Source organism: Rana temporaria, chromosome 7 (assembly GCF_905171775.1).
Source record: "Rana temporaria chromosome 7, aRanTem1.1, whole genome shotgun sequence".
Classification (NCBI taxonomy): Eukaryota; Metazoa; Chordata; class Amphibia; order Anura; family Ranidae; genus Rana; species Rana temporaria.
Window position 1 is genome coordinate 205334898 of NC_053495.1, and position 21151 is coordinate 205356048.

At 47.7% G+C, this 21151-nt stretch overlaps 1 protein-coding gene across 1 annotated transcript in view; it reads left to right on the plus strand.

Moving 5' to 3' along the window:
- LOC120946255 (mucin-2-like) overlaps window positions 1–21151 on the plus strand; it is a 90957-nt gene that overhangs the window by 20766 nt on the left and 49040 nt on the right. The window contains exons 3-9 of the mRNA XM_040361085.1: window positions 1473–1505; window positions 10435–11225; window positions 11338–11405; window positions 11548–13421; window positions 13602–14624; window positions 14767–15173; window positions 19772–19833. Coding sequence (XP_040217019.1) covers window positions 1473–1505; window positions 10435–11225; window positions 11338–11405; window positions 11548–13421; window positions 13602–14624; window positions 14767–15173; window positions 19772–19833 — 4258 coding nt within the window. The remainder of the gene's footprint in view (window positions 1–1472; window positions 1506–10434; window positions 11226–11337; window positions 11406–11547; window positions 13422–13601; window positions 14625–14766; window positions 15174–19771; window positions 19834–21151) is intronic.

Consider the following 21151-nt stretch of genomic DNA (forward strand, 5'->3'; position numbering starts at 1 on the left):
TGAAGAGAGGAGGAGGGGAGATCAGAGTGTCATCCTGGTCAGAACTCGTCATCTCCCTCCTAAGGCCTTCCCCCCCGTCTGTCTCCGATGTGGGGGGGTTGTTGTTATGGCCCCCTTCTCCTGTGGGGGTGCCGTTGGTTTGCTGCCCTCCCAAAAATATTGAGCACCAACCTTGTCTCCTAGGTGTGCTCCTGTGTTGTCACCAGTGGGCCAGATCCTCAAAAGGCTTACGATGGCGCAACGCCATTTGCGCCGTCGTAAGTCCTAATCTGGGCCGTCGTATCTATGCGACTAATTCTTAGAATCAGTTACGCATAGATATCCATTAGATCTGACAGGCGTAAGGCTCTTACGCTGTCAGATCTTAGATGCAATTTTTTTTCCCGCCACTAGGTGTCGCCGACGTCGTTTTCCCCGTCGTCTATGCAAATTAGCTATTTACGCGAGATTCCCGAAACGTACGCGCGGTCGACGCAGTGAATTTACGACGTTTCCGTAGCATTTGCGACGCGTAAAGTTGCCCCTGCTATATGAGGGGCAACCAATGTTAAGTATGGCCGTCGTTCCCGCGTCAAAATTTAAAAATGGACGTCGTTTGCGTAAGTCGTCCGTGAATGGCGCTGGACGCCATTTACGTTAACGTCGAAACCAATGACGTCCTTGCGACGTCATTTAGCGCTATGCACGTCGGGAAATTTTAGGGACGGCGCATTCGCAGTACGATCGGCGCGGGAACGCGCCTAATTTAAATGATCGACGCCCCCTACGGGATCATTTGAATTACGCGCGCTTACGCCGGCCCCTTTTACGCTACGCCGCCGCAACTTTACAGGCAAGTGCTTTGTGAATCAAGCACTTGCCCGTAAAACTTGCGGACGCGTAGCGTAAACGAGATACGTTACGCCCGCATAGTTTTACGCCAGGATACGAGAATCTGGCCCAGTGTTGGCAGCTGTTAGAAATAACAGGGCCCTGTACAGCCTACCTGACAGGGTCCCCCCCCCCCCCCCACCTTCCCCCAAAAATATCAAATACAATTTTTGCTAAAATGTCACAATGCTATGCTTTGCAACCATGACAGAAATTATACCCCCCCCCCCCTTTAACAAGACCCATTGAAGTGAATAGCACTGCTCTGCAAGTGCCCCATCAGTCCCTTTCTCCGCAGCCTCAGCTGCACTGGAGATGAATAATTAGGAGACACTCTGAGGCTTATTGTTCAATCACAAACTGAAGTATAGTAAACACAGCCCGGGACAGAAGGGCTGGCTGTACTGCCTTATCAGCAGTACACCCCATTCCTCACCCCATAAGAGGAAGTGTAAGAACAAAAACTTTTATGGCAGGATCACCAGGAGTAATTTTAATGAATGCTGCAGATCTAACAATATTGAAAAGTAGTTTTTAGGTTACATTTACATGGTAAAGCTTACATGAAATTTGGGTTACATATCATTTGTTTTTTCTTTCAGGGCTTATATTGGCTACAAACTGCCAAACAACAGGTGAGTTTTTGTTTTGTGCAATTTGAAAATTATAAAGAATTATAAACGCTGACAGACGATCACGGACTCTTGTGCAAGGGACATCGGCCCCAAAGAGGAAGGGACACATCTGCCTAATCTGTGCCCACCTTACCGCCTGCCAGTGCCACCTGCTAGTGTCCACAGTGCCCACCAGTGCCACCTATCAATGCCCACAAGTGCCACCTATCAATGCCCGCCAGTGGTGCCAATCAGTGCCACCTATCAATGCCCACGAGTGCCACCTATCAATGCCCACCAGTGGTGCCAATCAGTGCCACCTAGCAGTGCTGCCTTGTAGTGTAACCTACCTGTTCTGATCAGTGCCCATCATTGCCACCCATCAGTACCCATCACTGCCACCTATCAGTGCCACCTATTAGTACCACTTCTCAGTGCCCACCAGTGCCCACCAGTGCCACCTATTAATGCCCCTCAGTGCCAACCATCAGTGCCACCTCTCAGTGTCACCTCTCAGTGCCACCTATCAGTGCCCACCAGCAGGGCCGCCATCAGGGGGGTACAGGCATTACACCTGTAAGGGGCCCGATGGTCCCCAGGGCCCCTTACAGGCCGGCTGGCCCCCCTCCTGTTTTTTATTTTATTTTTTATTTATTTTTTGCATTACATTTTTGAAAAAAGAAATGGGAGGGGGGCCGGTCTGGCCTGTAAGGGGCCCTGGGGACCATTGGGCCCCTTACAGGCCAAACCGGCCCCCCTCCCATTTTTTTTTGCATTACACCTGTAAGGGGCCCAAGAGAAGAGATTACACTTGTTTTGTTTTTTTTGGCAGCACCCCCCCCCTCCTCGGTTCTCTGCTCCAGGGGGGCCTTGCCTAAAGCTGTGTAAGCCATCACAAAATTTGTGATGGCCGCCCTGCCCACCAGTGCCACCTATCAGTGCCCATCAGTGCAGCCCATCGGTGCCCATCAGTGCGGCCCATCAGTGGCCATCAGTGCAGCCTATTGGTGGCCATCAGTGCAGCCCATCGGGGCCCATCAGTGCAGCCCATTCGGTGCCCATCAGTGAAGCCTTTCGGTGCCCATCAGTGAAGCCTCATCAGCGTACATCAATGAAGGAGAAAAATTACCTGTTTGCAAAATTTTATAACAAAATATAAAAAAAATATAAAACGTCTCTTTTTATTTTTTTAACAAAAAATAAAAACCGGGAGATGATCAAATACAACCAAAAGAAAGCTTTATTTGTGGGAAAAAGTTCCAAATACTTCATTTGGGTACAGTGTTGTATGACCGCGCAATTGTCCTTCAAATTGCATCAGCGCTGAAAGCTGAAAATTGGTCTGGGCAGGAGGGGAGTTTAAGGGCCAGATTCAGGTACAAATGCGGCGGCGTAACGTATCCCGTTAACGTTACACCGCCGCAAGTTTTCAGCGTAAGTGCTTGATTCACAAAGCACTTGTCTGTAAACTTGCGGCGGCGTAGCGTAAAGCCGTCCGGCGCAAGCCCGCCTAATCCAAAGGGGGCGTGTACCATTTAAATTAGGCGCGTTCCCGCGCCGAACGTACTGCGCATGCTCCGTTAGGAAATTTCCAGCGACGTGCGTAACGTACTTTCGTATTCCTGGACGTCTTACGAAAAAAAAAAAAATTGAAATTCGACGCGGGAACGACGGCCATGGTTTAACCACTTAAGCCCCGGACCAATATGCTGCCTAAAGACCCAAGGGTTTTTTTTTCAGTTCGGGACTGCGTCGCTTTAACAGACAATTGCGCGGTCGTGCGACGTGGCTCCCAAACAAAATTGGCGTCCTTTTTCCCCCACAAATAGAGCTTTCTTTTGGTGGTATTTGATCACCTCTGCGGTTTCTATTTTTTGCGCTATAAACAAAAATAGAGCGACAATTTTGCAAAAAATTCAATATTTTTTACTTTTTGCTATAATAAATATCCCCCAAAAACATATATATATATAAAAAAAAATTTTCCCTCAGTTTAGGCCGATACGTAATCTATTTTTGGTAAAAAAAATCGCAATAAGTGTTTATCGATTGGTTTGCGCAAAATTTATAGCGTTTACAAAATAGGGGATAGTTTTATTGCATTTTTATTATTTTTTTTTTTTTCTACTAATGGCGGCGATCAGCAATTTTTTTCGTGACTGCGACATTATGGCGGACACTTCGGACAATTTTGACACATTTTTGGGACCATTGTCATTTTCACAGCAAAAAATACATTTAAATTGCACTCTTTATTGTGAAAATGACAGTTGCAGTTTGGGAGTTAACCACAGGGGGCGCTGTAGGAGTTAGGGTTCACCTAGTGTGTGTTTACAACTGTAGGGGGGTGTGGCTGTAGGAATGACGTCATCGATCGTGTCTCCCTATAAAAGGGATCACACGATCGATGCAGCGCCATAGTGAAGCACGGGGAAGCCGTGTTTACATACGGCTCTCCCCGTTCTTCAGCTTCGGGGAGCGATCGCGACGGAGCGGCTATAAACAAAAAGCCGCGCCGTCGTCTCGGATCGCTCCCCGAGGGAACCCGACCGCCGCGTGTAGCGGGGGGGGTCCCGATCGGACCCCCGACCCACGTCTAGGCAGGCAGGTACAGGTACGCCAATGTGCCTGTCCGTGCCATTCTGCCGACGTATATCTACATGCGGCGGTCGGGAAGTGGTTAACATGGCTGTTCTAAATGTAATCATGAAAAGGCAGGCTTATGTTTGCGACGGGAAAAACCGACTAGCGACGACGTAAGAGAATGCGACGAACGCGCGTACCTTCGTGGATCGTCGTAATCAGCTAATTTGCATACCCGACGTGGAAAACGACGCAAACTCCACCCAGCGGTCGCCGAAGTATTGCATCCTAAGATCCGAAGGCGTACGAAGTCGTACGCCTGACGGATCTTAGCCAAAAGCCGTCGTATCTTGTTTGTGAATTTCAAATAAAGATACGACGCAGAAAATTTGAAAGTACGCCGGAGTATCAGCAGACACTCCGGCGTACTTTTTCTGTGAATCTGGCCCTAAGTGCCCAGTAAGGAAGTGGTTAAAAAACCGCCATGTCAGGATATAGTGATCCCTTTCCTTACTCAGCCCTAATGTTGCAACATTGTATTCTATGTATCAATTAAATAGAAATGATGAAGATAAGAAGAAATGTAACACATCAGATGATGAAATGACACGTGTACCAAACATAATAATTACACCAAAATATTTATTTCCCGATACAAGAAATGTATTACACATTGCGCAGCATTTTGTGTCAACCAGTTTGATGCTGTCCGATAATTATAACTGCAACCAGCAACAGGACCAGCAAGGGCTTGTCTACAATGATGATTTAACCACGTAAGACCCGGACCATTATGCAGCTAAAGGACCTTGCCCCTTTTTACGATTCGGCACTGCGTCGATTTAACTGACGATTGCGCGGTCGTGCGACGTGGCTCCCAAACAAAACTGGCGTCCTTTTTTTTCCCCACAAATAGAGCTTTCTTTTGGTGGTATTTGATCACCTCTGCGTTTTAAATTTTTTGCGCTATAAACAAAAATAGAGCGACAATTTTGAAAAAAAATTGAATATTTTTTACTTTTTGCTATAATAAATATCCCCCAAAAATATATAAAAAACATTTTTTTTCCCTCAGTTTAGGCCGATACGTATTCTTACCCATTTTTGCTAAAAAAAATCGCAATAAGCGTTTATCGATTGGTTTGCGCAAAATTTATAGCGTTTACAAAATAGGGGATAGTTTTATGGCATTTTTATTAATATTTTTTTTTTTACTAGTAATGGCGGCGATCAGCGTTTTTTTTTTTTGTGTGACTGCGACATTATGGTGGACACATCGGCCAATTTTGACACATTTTTGGGACCATTGTCACTTTCACAGCAAAAAGTGCTATAAAAATGCACTGATTACTGTGAAAATGACAATTGGCGCTTAGGAGTTAACCACTAGGGGGCGCTGTAGGGGTTATGTGTGACCTCATATGTGTCTCTAACTGTAGGGGGGCGGGGCTGGACGTGTGACGTCAGTGATCGTCTTTCCCTATATCAGGGAACACACGATCGATGACACTGCCGCTGTGAAGAACGGGGAAGGTGTGTTTACACACAGCTCTCCCCGTTCTTCAGCTCCGGTGACTGACCGCGGGACACCGGCGTCGATCGGGTCCCGCGGCCGCAGAGCTTCGGACCGGGTCGCGTGCGCGTGCCGGCGACCCACGGCTGGGCACTTAAAGGGGACGTACCTGTACGTGCTTGTGCCCAGCCGTGCCATTCTGCCGACGTATATCTGCAGGAGGCGGTCCTTAAGTGGTATGAACAGAGTGCGGTGACCGGCGTTTTATTGCACTGTATAGATCTGTCACCGCAAGGACACACAGGAAACAATCGTTTTCTAGATGTCCCATTCACACTGCAATGCAGCCTACAGCGTTTCCTCGAAAATAAGCCCCGGGTCTTATATTAATTTTGGCAACAAAAGACACAGTAGGGCTTATTTTCTGGGTAGGTCTTACCATGTAATGTTCTGTCTTCTCTCCCCCTCCCCCTCCCTGCCTGTCAGGAATCCCCAGTGTGAAATTAGTTAAAATGCTTGTAAAATCCTATAATCCACTCTATTACTGTATTATATAATGTACACTGTGGGCTGGATTCACAAAGAGTTACGCCGGCGTATCAGTAGATACGCCGACGTAACTCGGAATCTAAGCCCGTCGTAAGTTTCAGGCTGCATTCACACCTAGGCGATTTGCGGCGTTTTTTACCGCGACAAATTGCGGCGTTTTACCCCGCGATTTGCCGCGACAAAACGCAGCGTTTTTCCCCACGGTTTTGTACAGGTCATTGGCATCAATGTAAAATGCCCAAGCCGCCCGATTCGCGGGTCCGGGACTTGTTTGAAATTAGGCGTTACGCGTACGGCGTTTTGCGTTGGAGATGTGAACCATCTCCATAGAGAATAATGTTATTTTTCCCCTCTAGCGTCTTTGAGCATCGCGCTTCAGGCGACAAAACGCTCAGATGTGAATGCAGCCTAAGTGTATGCTCAAACTGAGATACACTTAAACCTAGCTAAGATACGACGGCCTGCGCCATCGTATCTTAGGGTGCAATTTTTCCGCTGGCCGCTAGGTGGCGCTTCTGTTGAGTTCGGCGTAGAATATGTAAATGACTAGATACGCCGATTCACGAATGTACGCTTGCCCGTCGCAGTAAAGATACGCTGTTTCCGTAAGAGATACGCCGCGGAAAGATAAAGCTGCCCCCTAGGTGGCCTCGCCAATGTTAAGTATGGCCGCCGTTCCCGCGCCGAAAATTGAAAATTTTACGTTGTTTGCGTAAGTCGTCCGTGAATGGGGCTGGACGTAATTTACGTTCACGTCGAAACCAATACGTCCTTGCGGCGTACTTTGGAGCACTGCACACTGGGATATGTACACGGACGGCGCATGCGCCATTAGTAAAAAACGTCAATCACGTCGGGTCACCAATCATTTACATAAAACACGCCCCCCTCATCCTCATTTGAATTAGGCGCGCTTACGCCGGCCCCATTTACGCTACGCCGCCGTAAGTTAGGAGGCAAGTGCTTTGTGAATACAGCACTTGCCTCTCTGACTTAAGGAGGCGTAACGTAAATACGATACGCTACGCCGCCGTAACAATGCGCCGATCTACGTGAATCCGGCCCTGTGTGTGTTTCTGTAATATAATTGTGGCAAATACCTTCATTATAGCGCCGCTCTGCGCTTCTGTGACCCCCCCCCAGAGCTCTCTTCCCCCGCAATTATATGACAGAAACACACACATTGTACATCATATAATACTATAATAGAGTGGATTATAGGATTTTACTAGCATTTTAAACTAGGGCTTATTTTCGGGGTAGGGCTTATATTGCAGCCCCCCTGGAAAATAATGCTAGGTCTTATTTTCGGGGAAACACGGTATGGCTGAGCTCCAGCATGTTGTAATAAAATGCAGAAATGCCGAATCGCATGGTAATGTACAGCAGTGCATCGCCACCAATGAAGTGTACCCTTTGTACACTTCAAGTAAAGTTTGTACAAAAAAAAAAAAAGGGAGCCGTGCGGTGCGCACCACACTGCCCTCTACTGAAGATGACCATGTGGGGAGGTGGAGAATACTGGGCTGGGGTGTTAAAGAGCACTGGGGGGCTGGAGAGCACAAGGGGAGGTGGAGAGCACTGGGGAGGCTAGAGAACACTGGGGGAGAGGCAGAGGGCACAGGGGGGCAGCATAGAGCATGGGGAGGTGGAGAGCACAGGGGGAGAGATGGAGGGCATAGGGGGCAGCGTAGAGCATGGGGGGAGGAGGAGAGCACAGGAGGGAGGTGGAGAGCACTGGGGATGATAGAGAGCACTGGGGGGGCTGGAGAGAATTAGGGGGAATTGAAAAGAGCACAGGGGGAGGTGGAGAGCACAGGGGGAGAGGCGGAGGGCACAGGGGGCAGCGTAGAGCATGGGGGAGGTAGAGAGCACAGGGGGAGAGACGGAGGGCACAGGGGGCAGCGTAGAGCATGGGGGAAGTGGAGAGCACAGGAGGGAGGTGTAGAGAAGGGGGGGCTGGAGAGTACTGGGGGTGATAGAGAGCGCTGGGGGGGGCTGGAGAGAATTAGATGGAATTGAAAAAAGCACAGGGGGAGGGGAGAGCACAGGGGGAGAGGCGGAGGGCACAGGGGGCAGCGTAGAGCATGGAGGGAGGTAGAGGGCACAGGGGGGCAGCGTAGAGCATGGGGGGAGGTAAAGAACACAGGAGGGAGGTGGAGAGAAGGGGGGCTGGAGAGCACTGGGGGGGTTGGAGAGCACTGGGGGGCTGTAGAGAATTAGGGGGAATTGAAAAGAGCACAGGGGGAGGTGGAGAGCACAGGGGGAGAGGCGGGGGGCACAGGGGGCAGTGTAGAGCATGGGGGGAGGTAGAGAGCACAGGGGGAGAGACAGAGGGCACAGGGGGGCAGCGTAGAGCATGGGTGGAGGTGAAGAGCACAGGAGGGAGGTGGAGAGAAGGGGGTGCTGGAGAGTACTGGGGGTGATAGAGAGCACTGGGGGGCTGGAGAGAATTAGAGGGAATTGAAAAAAGCACAGGGGGAGGGGAGAGCACAGGAAGGGGGAGAGGCGGAGGGCACAGGGGGCAGCGTAGAGCATGGAGGGAGGTAGAGGGCACAGGGGGGCAGCGTAGAGCATGGGGGGAGGTAGAGAACACAGGAGGGAGGTGGAGAGAAGGGGGGCTGGAGAGCACTGGGGGGGTTGGAGAGCACTGGGGGGGGCTGGAGAGAATTAGGGGAATTAAAAAGAGCACAGGGGGAGGTGGAGAGCTCAGGGGGAGAGGCGGAGGGCACAGGGGGCAGCGTAGAGCATGGGGAAAGGTAGAGAGGACAGGGGGAGAGGCGGAGGGCACAGGGGGGCAGCGTAGAGCATGGGGGGAGGTGGAGAGCACAGGAGGGAGGTGGAGAGAAGGGGGGCTGGAGAGCACTGGGGGGGGTGGAGAGCACTGGGGGGGCTGGAGAGAATTAGGGGAATTGAAAAGAGCACAGGGGGAGGTGGAGAGCTCAGGGGGAGAGGCGGAGGGCACAGGGGGCAGCGTAGAGCATGGAGGGAGGTAGAGAGCACAGGGGGAGAGGCGGAGGGCACAGGGGGGCAGCGTAGAGCATGGGGGGAGGTGGAGAGCACAGGAGGGAGGTGGAGAGAAGGGGGGTTGGAGAGCATTGGGGGAGGTAAAGAGCACAGGGGGAGGAGGAGAGGCAGAGGGGACAGGGGGGCAGCGTAGAGCATGGGGGAGGTGGAGAGCACAGGAGGGAGGTGGAGAGCATGGGGGGAGGTGGAGAGCACTGGGGGGCTAGAGAGCACTGGGGGGGGCTGGAGAGCACTGGGGGAGGTGAAGAGCACAGGGGGAGAGGCGGAGGGCACAGGGGGAGACCGTAGAGCATGTAGGGAGGTGGAGAGCACAGGGGGAGGTAAAAAGCAGGGGAGAGGTGGAGGGCACAGGGGGGCAGCCTAGAGCATGGGGGGAGGTGGAGAGTACAGGAGGGAGGAGGAGAGCACAGGGGCCAGGGGGGGTGGGCTGGATAGCACTGGGGGAGAAGTGGAGGGCACAGGGAGAGGTGGATATCACAGGGGGGAGGTGCAGAGCACAGGAAGAGAGGCGGGGGGCAGCAGAGAGCATGGGGGAGGTGGAGAGCACTGGGGGGCTAGAGAGCACTGTGGAGGGGGGTAGAGAGCACTGTGGGGGCAGCAGAGAGCATGGGGGAGGTGGAGAGCACTGGGGGGCTAGAGAGCACTGTGGAGGGGGGTAGAGAGCACTGTGGGGGCAGCAGAGATGAGCAGGATAGGAGGAGCGGTGGGGTGGCTGCATCTAGAAGAATCATTCTCTCCATCTTCTTCCCGCAGTACCTAAATGCCTGCGAGAGGGAGAGGAGCAAAAGCAGGCATTCAGAGACCGCGGGAGGACGATGGAGAGAATGATTCTTCTAGATGCAGCCACCCCACCGCCCCTCCTATTCAGGTTACAGGGGCCGGCACTTAGGTTTTCTCGGAGATCCCATCGAAAGAACATGCTGTAACAGGCTCCTCTCCCTTCCTGGTCACGCCCCCCGTCACCAACGGCTGAACTTCACTGGCGGCCGTGGAGCGGTGTCTCCTCTAGTCCCTCCCCCTTGTTTACTTCCTCCTGCTGCTGGTGCCGATGCCGAACGCTGAGCCTGAGGCTAACCTGGCACCCGGGCGGCCGCGGAAAGGTCGGAGGACCAGCGCAGGCTTAAAGAGTAGCCTGCCTTGGCCCCGCAAGAAAAAACAGCGGCCCGGCGGCCGCGGCCCACCGGGCATATGCCCGGTTTGCCCTATGGCCAGTCCGGGCCTGTGTATATATATATCATATTTATCATATTTAACGTTACCATACAATTGTGCCAACAGGAACAACTACAACTGCCCCACCTACAACTACAGAAGTATCAACTACAACTGCCCCACCTACAACTACAGTAGTATCAACTACAACTGCCCCACCTACAACTACAGAAGTAACAACTACAACTACCCAACCTACAACTACAGAAGTAACAACTACAACTGCCCCACCTACAACTACAGAAGTAACAACTACAACTGCCCTACCTACAACTACAGAAGTAGCAACTACAACTGCCCTACCTACAACTACAGAAGTAGAAACTACCACTGCCCTACCTACAACTACAGAGGCATCAACTACAACTGCCACACCTACAACTACAGAAGTAGCAACTACAACTGTCCTACCTACAACTACAGAGGCATCAACTACAACTGCCCCACCTACAACTACAGAAGTAGCAACTACAACTGTCCTACCTACAACTACAGAGGCATCAACTACAACTGCCACACCTACAACTACAGAAGTAGCAACTACAACTGCCCTACCTACAACTACAGAGGCATCAACTACAACTGCCCCACCTACAACTACAGAAGTAGCAACTACAACTGTCCTACCTACAACTACAGAGGCATCAACTACAACTGCCACACCTACAACTACAGAAGTAGCAACTACAACTGCCCTACCTACAACTACAGAGGCATCGACTACAACTGCCCCACCTACAACTACAGAAGTAACAACTACACCTGCCCCACCTACAACTACAGAAGTAACAACTACAGCTGCCCCAACTACAGCTACAGAAGTAACAACTACAACTGCCCCACCTACAACTACAGAAGTAACAACTACAACTACCCAACCTACAACTACAGAAGTAACAACTACAACTGCCCCACCTACGACTACAGAAGTAACAACTACAACTGCCCTACCTACAACTACAGAAGTAGCAACTACAACTGCCCTACCTACAACTACAGAGGCATCAACTACAACTGCCCCACCTACAACTACAGAAGTAGAAACTACCACTGCCCTACCTACAACTACAGAGGCATCAACTACAACTGCCACACCTACAACTACAGAAGTAGCAACTACAACTGTCCTACCTACAACTACAGAAGCATCAACTACAACTGCCCCACCTACAACTACAGAAGTAGCAACTACAACTGTCCTACCTACAACTACAGAGGCATCAACTACAACTGCCACACCTACAACTACAGAAGTAGCAACTACAACTGCCCTACCTACAACTACAGAGGCATCAACTACAACTGCCCCACCTACAACTACAGAAGTAGCAACTACAACTGTCCTACCTACAACTACAGAGGCATCAACTACAACTGCCACACCTACAACTACAGAAGTAGCAACTACAACTGCCCTACCTACAACTACAGAGGCATCGACTACAACTGCCCCACCTACAACTACAGAAGTAACAACTACACCTGCCCCACCTACAACTACAGAAGTAACAACTACAGCTGCCCCAACTACAGCTACAGAAGTAACAACTACAACTGCCCCACCTACAACTACAGAAGTAACAACTACAACTACCCAACCTACGACTACAGAAGTAACAACTACAACTGCCCTACCTACAACTACAGAAGTAGCAACTACAACTGCCCTACCTACAACTACAGAGGCATCAACTACAACTGCCCCACCTACAACTACAGAAGTAGAAACTACCACTGCCCTACCTACAACTACAGAGGCATCAACTACAACTGCCACACCTACAACTACAGAAGTAGCAACTACAACTGTCCTACCTACAACTACAGAGGCATCAACTACAACTGCCCCACCTACAACTACAGAAGTAGCAACTACAACTGTCCTACCTACAACTACAGAGGCATCAACTACAACTGCCACACCTACAACTACAGAAGTAGCAACTACAACTGCCCTACCTACAACTACAGAGGCATCAACTACAACTGCCCCACCTACAACTACAGAAGTAGCAACTACAACTGTCCTACCTACAACTACAGAGGCATCAACTACAACTGTCACACCTACAACTACAGAAGTAGCAACTACAACTGCCCTACCTACAACTACAGAGGCATCGACTACAACTGCCCCACCTACAACTACAGAAGTAACAACTACACCTGCCCCACCTACAACTACAGAAGTAACAACTACAGCTGCCCCAACTACAGCTACAGAAGTAGCAACTACAACTGCCCTACCTACAACTACAGAGGCATCAACTACAACTGCCCCACCTACAACTACAGAAGTAGCAACTACAACTGTCCTACCTACAACTACAGAGGCATCAACTACAACTGCCCCACCTACAACTACAGAAGTAGCAACTACAACTGTCCTACCTACAACTACAGAGGCATCAACTACAACTGCCCCACCTACAACTACAGAAGTAGAAACTACCACTGCCCTACCTACAACTACAGAGGCATCAACTACAACTGTCACACCTACAACTACAGAAGTAGCAACTACAACTGTCCTACCTACAACTACAGAGGCATCAACTACAACTGCCCCACCTACAACTACAGAAGTAGCAACTACAACTGTCCTACCTACAACTACAGAGGCATCAACTACAACTGCCACACCTACAACTACAGAAGTAGCAACTACAACTGCCCTACCTACAACTACAGAGGCATCAACTACAACTGCCCCACCTACAACTACAGAAGTAGCAACTACACCTGCCCCACCTACAACTACAGAAGTAACAACTACAGCTGCCCCAACTACAGCTACAGAAGTAGCAACTACAACTGCCCTACCTACAACTACAGAGGCATCAACTACAACTGCCCCACCTACAACTACACAAGTAGCAACTACAACTGCCCTACCTACAACTACAGAGGCATCAACTACAACTGCCCCACCTACAACTACAGAAGTAGCAACTACCACTGCCCTACCTACAACTACAGAGGCATCAACTACAACTGCCACACCTACAACTACAGAAGTAGCAACTACAACTGTCCTACCTACAACTACAGAGGCATCAACTACAACTGCCACACCTAAAACTACAGAAGTAGCAACTACAACTGCCCCACCTACAACTACAGAAGTAACAACTACACTTGCCCCACCTACAACTACAGAAGTAACAACTACACTTGCCCCACCTACAACTACAGAAGTAGCAACTACAACTGCCCTACCTACAACTACAGAGGCATCAACTACCACTGCCCCACCTACAACTACAGAAGTAGCAACTACCACTGCCCTACCTACAACTACCCCACCTACAACTACAGAAGTAGCAACTACCACTGCCCTACCTACAACTACAGAGACATCAACTACAACTGCCCCACCTACAACAACAGAAGTAGCAACTACAACTGCCCTACCTACAACTACAGAGGCATCAACTACAACTGCCCCACCTACAACTACAGAAGTAGCAACTACAACTGTCCTACCTACAACTACAGAGGCATCAACTACAACTTCCCCACCTACAACTACAGAAGTAGCAACTACAACTGTCCCACCTACAACTACAGAAGTAGCAACTACCACTGCCCTACCTACAACTACAGAGGCATCAACTACAACTGCCACACCTACAACTACAGAAGTAGCAACTACAACTGTCCTACCTACAACTACAGAGGCATCAACTACAACTGCCCCACCTACAACTACAGAAGTAGCAACTACAACTGTCCTACCTACAACTACAGAGGCATCAACTACAACTGCCCCACCTACAACTACAGAAGTAGCAACTACAACTGTCCTACCTACAACTACAGAGGCATCAACTACAACTGCCCCACCTACAACTACAGAAGTAGCAACTACAACTGCCCTACCTACAACTACAGAGGCATCAACTACAACTGCCCCACCTACAACTACAGAAGTAACAACTACACCTGCCCCACCTACAACTACAGAAGTAACAACTACAGCTGCCCCAACTACAGCTACAGAAGTAGCAACTACAACTGCCCTACCTACAACTACAGAGGCATCAACTACAACTGCCCCACCTACAACTACAGAAGTAGCAACTACAACTGCCCTACCTACAACTACAGAGGCATCAACTACAACTGCCCCACCTACAACTACAGAAGTAGCAACTACCACTGCCCTACCTACAACTACAGAGGCATCAACTACAACTGCCCCACCTACAACTACAGAAGTAACAACTACACTTGCCCCACCTACAACTACAGAAGTAACAACTACAACTGCCCCACCTACAACTACAGAAGTAGCAACTACAACTGCCCCACCTACAACTACAGAAGTAACAACTACACTTGCCCCACCTACAACTACAGAAGTAACAACTACAACTGCCCCACCTACAACTACAGAAGTAGCAACTACAACTGCCCTACCTACAACTACAGAGGCATCAACTACCACTGCCCCACCTACAACTACAGAAGTAGCAACTACCACTGCCCCACCTACAACTACAGAAGTACCAACTACAACTACCCCACCTACATCTACAGAAGTAACAACTACAACTGCCCCACCTACAACTACAGAAGCGCCAACTACAACTGCCCCATCTACAACTACAACAGTACCAACTACAACATCTACAACTACAACTTCCTCACCTACAACTACAGCAGCAGTTATTTCCACAGACACTAAACCAAAGAACTATATTAAACATTTTCGTGTAAGATTGAATTTGCCTTTCATAAAGGAATATAATAATTCTTCATCTCCAGAATACAAAGACCTTGAGAACAAAGTTAAGAACGCTGTGAGTATGAGAATGTTTTTTTGTCCTAAATACTATTTGGAGTTTATTTTTGACATTTATGAATTTTAATTTTAATTTTAATTAATCTAAATATCCTATATTGCAAATAGTCTTGCATAAAAGTACATCAGGTTACTCATACACGTGTAGCTGAATGTCTCAGAGGATGGAGTCACCCCTCCCTCTTTCCTAGCAGAAATAGTATTAATCTGGGTTTTCAGTTAGATACAGGCAGCCAGCAAGCATGCAGGCCCTGCGCTGCACCCGCAATGAGTGTGATGCAAACTGATGTTATAAAGAGATCTTGTAAAAAAAAAAAAAAAAAAAGATTTATAAAATAATAGAGAAATTTTCGATAATAATAATGAAACAAAACATTTTTTGAAATAAAATGACAAAGAAAAATGATAATTTCTATTTGAAGGAAATCAGTCATAGGGAGAGACGAGGGCTAAGGTTGCCGAGTCCTGAAAAATTACAGTTTTTTTTACTGCGATGTTATACTTTAAATCGCTAAAAATGCCTTTTGCCGGTCTGGGTCAGTCACTCAAAAAAAATAAAAAATAATATATATATATATATATATATATATGCACACACACTTTTTTAGCAGAGACCCTAGGGAATAAAATAGTGAATGTTGCAATTTTTTATGTCACACAGTATTTGTACAGGGGTTTTTCAAACACAATTTCTTTGGAAAAAATACCTTTAACCACTTGCTGACGGCCATACGACTTTGTACGGCCTCAGCGCGGCTCCCAATCTCTAACAGGCCGTCTTTTTACGGCCGCCCCTTTGCACGTTCACCGCGCGCGCTCCCGAGCGCGCAGCGGGGAACTGCTGTGCTGGCCGTGTCCCTTGGACACAGCCAGTCACAGATCGCCGTGAACGGCCAATCGGAGCGGCCGTTTCCTAGGCGATTTGTGCGGCCAATGAGAGATGATCTCATATGTTTACATATGAGATCATCTCTCATTCCCGGCTCTCGCAGACAGCGGTGCTGTCAGGGGAGAGAGGAGACGGATCTGTGTCTCTTGTACATAGGGACACAGATCGGTCACCCCCCCCAGTCACCCCCCCTCCCCCACAGTTAGAACACTAATTAGGGTACACATTTAACCCCTTCCTCACCCCCTAGTGTTAACCCCTTCCCTGCCAGTCACATTTATACAGTAATTAGTGCATATTTATAGCACTGATTGCAGTATAAATGTGAATGGCGCCAAAAATGTGTCAAAAGTGTCCGATGTGTCCGCCATAACGTCGCAGTCCCAATAAAAATCGCAGATCGCCGCCATTTCTAGTAAAAAAAAAAATTATACAGTAATTAGGGCATATTTATAGCACTGATTGCAGTATAAATGTGAATGGCGCCAAAAATGCGTCAAAAGTGTCCGATGTGTCCGCCATAACATCGCAGTCCCAATAAAAATCGCAGATCGCCGCCATTTTTAGTAAAAAAATAAAATAAATAATAATAATTCTGTCCCTTATTTTGTAGGCGCTATAACTTTTGCGCAAACCAGTCGCTTATTGCGATTTTTTTTTTTTACTAAAAATATGTAGAATACGTATCGGCCTAGACTGAGGATAAAAAAAATACGTAAAAAAAAAATTGAGCTATTTATTATAGCAACAAGTAAAAAATATTTTTTTTTTTTCAAAATTGTCGCTCTATTTTTGTTTATAGCGCAAAAAATTAAAACCGCAGAGGTGATCAAATACCACCAAAAGAAATCTCTATTTGTGGGGAAAAAGGACGTTAATTTTGTTTGGGAGCCACGTCGCACGACCGCGCAATTGTCAGTTAAAGCGACGCAGTGCCGAATGGCAAAAAGTCCTCTGGTCAGGAAGGGGGTTTAAGTGCCCAGGTTAAACCACTTGAAGACCAGGCCTTTTGTGTTTTTACAAGTTTCAATTTGTTTTTGTTTTTTTGCTAGAAAATTACTTACAAGCCCCAAACATTATATATTCTGGGCCATATTCTCATAGAAGTTACGATGGAGTATCTCAGGATACTCCATCGTATATCTCTTTTTTGGCCCGTGTATCTATGCGACTGATTCTTAGAATCATTTTCGCATAGATACGCTTAAGATCCGCCATCTGTAAGTCACTTACACTGGCGGATCTTAAATATAATTACGCCGCCCGCTGCTAGATTGCATTTACGTGAAGGTCTCATTTGTTTATGCAAATGAGTCTGATACGCCGATTCCCGAACGAATTCGCGTCGCGTACCCGTCGCTAACGTCGTTTGCGTAAGCGGAAACTTACCCCTGCTATATGAGGGGTAAGTTTCCGCATGTCCCACGTAGGCCATGTTACGGATAGCGTCGGGTCCGCGTCGTGTTTTTCCGTCGGCTACGTCGTTTCCCTAAGTCGTTCTTGAATACGACTTTACGTCAATGACGCACACGTCGGCGTCATTGACATTTTCCGACCGAGAACTGGAGCATGCGCAATGGGCTTTTTTAAGCCCGGCGCATGCGCAGTTACTTAGAATCGGGGGCGCGCTTAATTTGAATAGAAGCCGCCCCCTTGAAGATACACGTGGCTACGCCGGGGCATTTACACTCCGCCGTCCCAACTTACGGAGCAAGTGTTTGGGGAATACAACACTTGCTCCTGTAAGTTGGGACAGCGGAGTGTAAATGGCTTACGCGCCGCCCGCGGACATTTAGAGAGAATATGGGCCACTGTATATATATATAGTTATATATAGTTATATTTATTTTTATATATATATATATATATATATATATATATATATATATATATATATATATATATATATATATATATATATATACACTTTTTTCTTTAACAGAGACCCTAGGGAATAAAATGGTGATTGTTGCAATTTTTTATGTCACACGGTATTTGTACAGGGGTTTTTCAAACACAATTTCTTTGGAAAAAATAAATCACTTGAAGACTGTGGGGCCAGATTCATCAAGGGGATACAACGGCGTATCTCCTGATCCGCCGTCGTATCTCTGAGATCCCACGGTCGGATCTATGCGACTGATTCATAAGAATCAGTTCCGCATAGATCTCCCTTAGATCCGACTGGTGTAAGTGCCTTGCACCAGTCGGATCTTAGGCTGCAATCTACTGCCGGCCGCTAGGTGTCGTCGCAGTTTTTTATGCGTCGGATATGCAAATGAGGAGAACCGCCGATTCAAGACCGCCCGCCCGTCGCTTTATTTTAACGTCGTTTGCGTTTGGCTTTTTCCGGCTGATAGTTACCCCTGCTATATGAGGGGTAGCTAATGTTAAGTATGGCCGTCGTTCCCGCGCCGAGGTTCAAATTTTTACGTCGTTTGCGTAAGTCGATCGGAATACGGATGGCCGGAATTTACGTAGCCGCCAAAAACATTGACGTCCTAGCGACGTCATTTGGAGCATGCGCACTGGCAAATTTCGCCGGCGACGCATGCGCAGTTAAATCGGCGTGGGAACGCGCCTGATTTAAATTGTACACTCCCCCTAGCCGCGGAATTTGCATTCCGCCGGGGGAGTTACGATCCGACGGTGCAATTTTCGAGGTAAGTGCTTGGTGAATCATGCACTAGCCTCGCAAAATTGGACCGGCGGATCGAAAAACAGATAGATTACGCGGATCTAAAGATCCGCTAATCTATGTGAATCTGCCCCCAGGCCTTTTGTGTTTTTGCAAGTTTAAACAAATTTGGCCTTCTTTTGTTCCCCACAAACAGAGCTTTCTTTTGGTGGTATTCGATCACCTCTGCGTTTTTTATTTTTTTGCGTTATAAACAAAAATAGAGCGACATTTTTGGAAAGAAAAAAGCTTAGGCCGATACGTATTCTTCTGCATATTTTTGTTAAAAAAATCGCAATAAGCGTTTATCGACCGGTTTGCGCAAAATTAATAGCGTCTACAAAATAAGGGATAGTTTTATGGCATTTTTATTAATATTTTTATTTTTTTACTAGTAATGGCGGCGATCAGCGATTTTTATCGGGACTGCAACATTATGGCGGACACATCTGACACTTTTGACACTATTTTTGGGACCATTGTCATTTTTTACAGCGATCGGTGCTATAAAAATTGCACTGATTACTGTGAAAAATGACACTGGCACGGAAGGTGTTAACCAATAGGGAGCGCTGTAGGGGTTAAGTGTGTCCTAGTGTGTGATTCTTACTGTGTGGGGGGCGTGGCCTGGCGTGACACATCACTGATCGTCGTTCCCTATGACAGGGAACAGACGATCACTGACACTCCCTGTTCTTCAGCTCTGTGACCCGATCGCGGGACACCAGCGGCCATCGGGTCCCGTGGGCGTGGTCACGGAGATCAGGACCGGGTCGCGAGCGTGCTGCTGCCGGCGGCGCGCGCGACCCACGGCTGGGCTCTTAAAAGGCAACGTACCTGTACGTGCTTATTCCCAGCCGCATGTTGGGGGGGTGGGGGTTTTCTAAGTAAATTTATAGCAAAAAATACTAATTGAAACTTTTAAACAAAAAGAACCGTAAAAGGCGCGGTCAGCGGGCGGATACCTCTTAGGTCTTGAAATGTTCTCATTAGAGATCGGTATTATTGATTATATTTATTCTCTTTGCAGTGTCTGTTCTTTATTCGTCGAACAAAACCGAATTGTATAGAGGTCATTGTAATAAACTTCAGGTAAGTCAACCCAATGTTATTATATGGGGGAGGGGTGGTGTAGAGGGGTCTGGGTGAGGCCCCCCCCCCCCTAACTTACAGCACTTGGCCTCCAACCAGACACTTGAAAGTTAAAGTTTTAATCATCTCATATTTTGCCATCCCTGTTGCCACCTTTTCTTGAAGCTGAACCTGAACACTTTGGCGGCAGAGGGCACATTTTTTCGGTAGTATACACCAGGGTTCGACAAACCCCGGGCTCCAGGTCGCCATTGCGACCTGGTGCATCCTGTGTCTCCGTGCGCCCCCGCCCAGCGCGATCGTGTCGGGCCTGGCCGGTAATTAAGGCTGCGGCTTTGCGTCCTTCTGCAGGCCTATGCTTCTTTCTGTGATCTGGCGCCATCTTGTGGTGGCCGTTGGTATGACAAGACAACCAGCAATGCTAATGGAGCTTTCCCTGTCTGTTTTTACTGCCATCTCCCTCCCTCTAATTAGCACCCCCAAACATTATATATATTTTTTATTCTAACACCCTAGAGAATAAAATGGCGGTCGTTGCAATACATTTTGGCGCACCGTATTTGCGCAGCGGACTTACAAACGCATTTTTTTGGGCAATTAATTAAAAAATAAGACACCAGTGAAGTTCATTTTTTTTTTATATTGTGAAAGATAATGTTACGCCAAATAAATTGATACCCAACATGTCACGCTTCAAAATGTCGTCCGCTTGTGGAATGCCGGCAAACTTTTACCCATTAAAGTTTCCATAGGGGACGTTTAAGATACAGGTTGCATGTTTTGAGTTACAGAGAAGGTCTAGAGGAGGAGCTAGAATTATTGCTCTCGCTCAAACGATCGTGGCGATACCTCACATGTGTGGTTTGATCACCGTTTTCATATGCGGGCGATGCTCACGTATGCGTTCGCTTCTGCGCCCGAGCTCGGCAGGACGGGGCGCGTTTTCTGGCTCCTAACTTTTTTAGCTGGCTCCTAGAATTTCCTAATTTCCGAAATTTAAATATTCCGAAATGTCGGATTTGGAAATTGGAAAATTTGGAAATTCGAAAAATTCGGAAATTAAAAAATTTGGAAATTAAAACATTTTGAAATCAGAAAATCAGAAAATTCGGAAATGTAAAAATTCGTAAATTGGAAAATTTGGAAATTCCTGAATTTTTGGATTTTCGAATTTGGAATTTCCGATTTCCTAATCTCCGATTTTCTAATCTCTGATTATCGAAATTTAGAATTTCCTCATTTCCATATTTCCGAAATTTAAATATTCGGAAATTTTGAATTTGGAAATTCGAAAATTTAGAATTTGAAAAATTCGGAA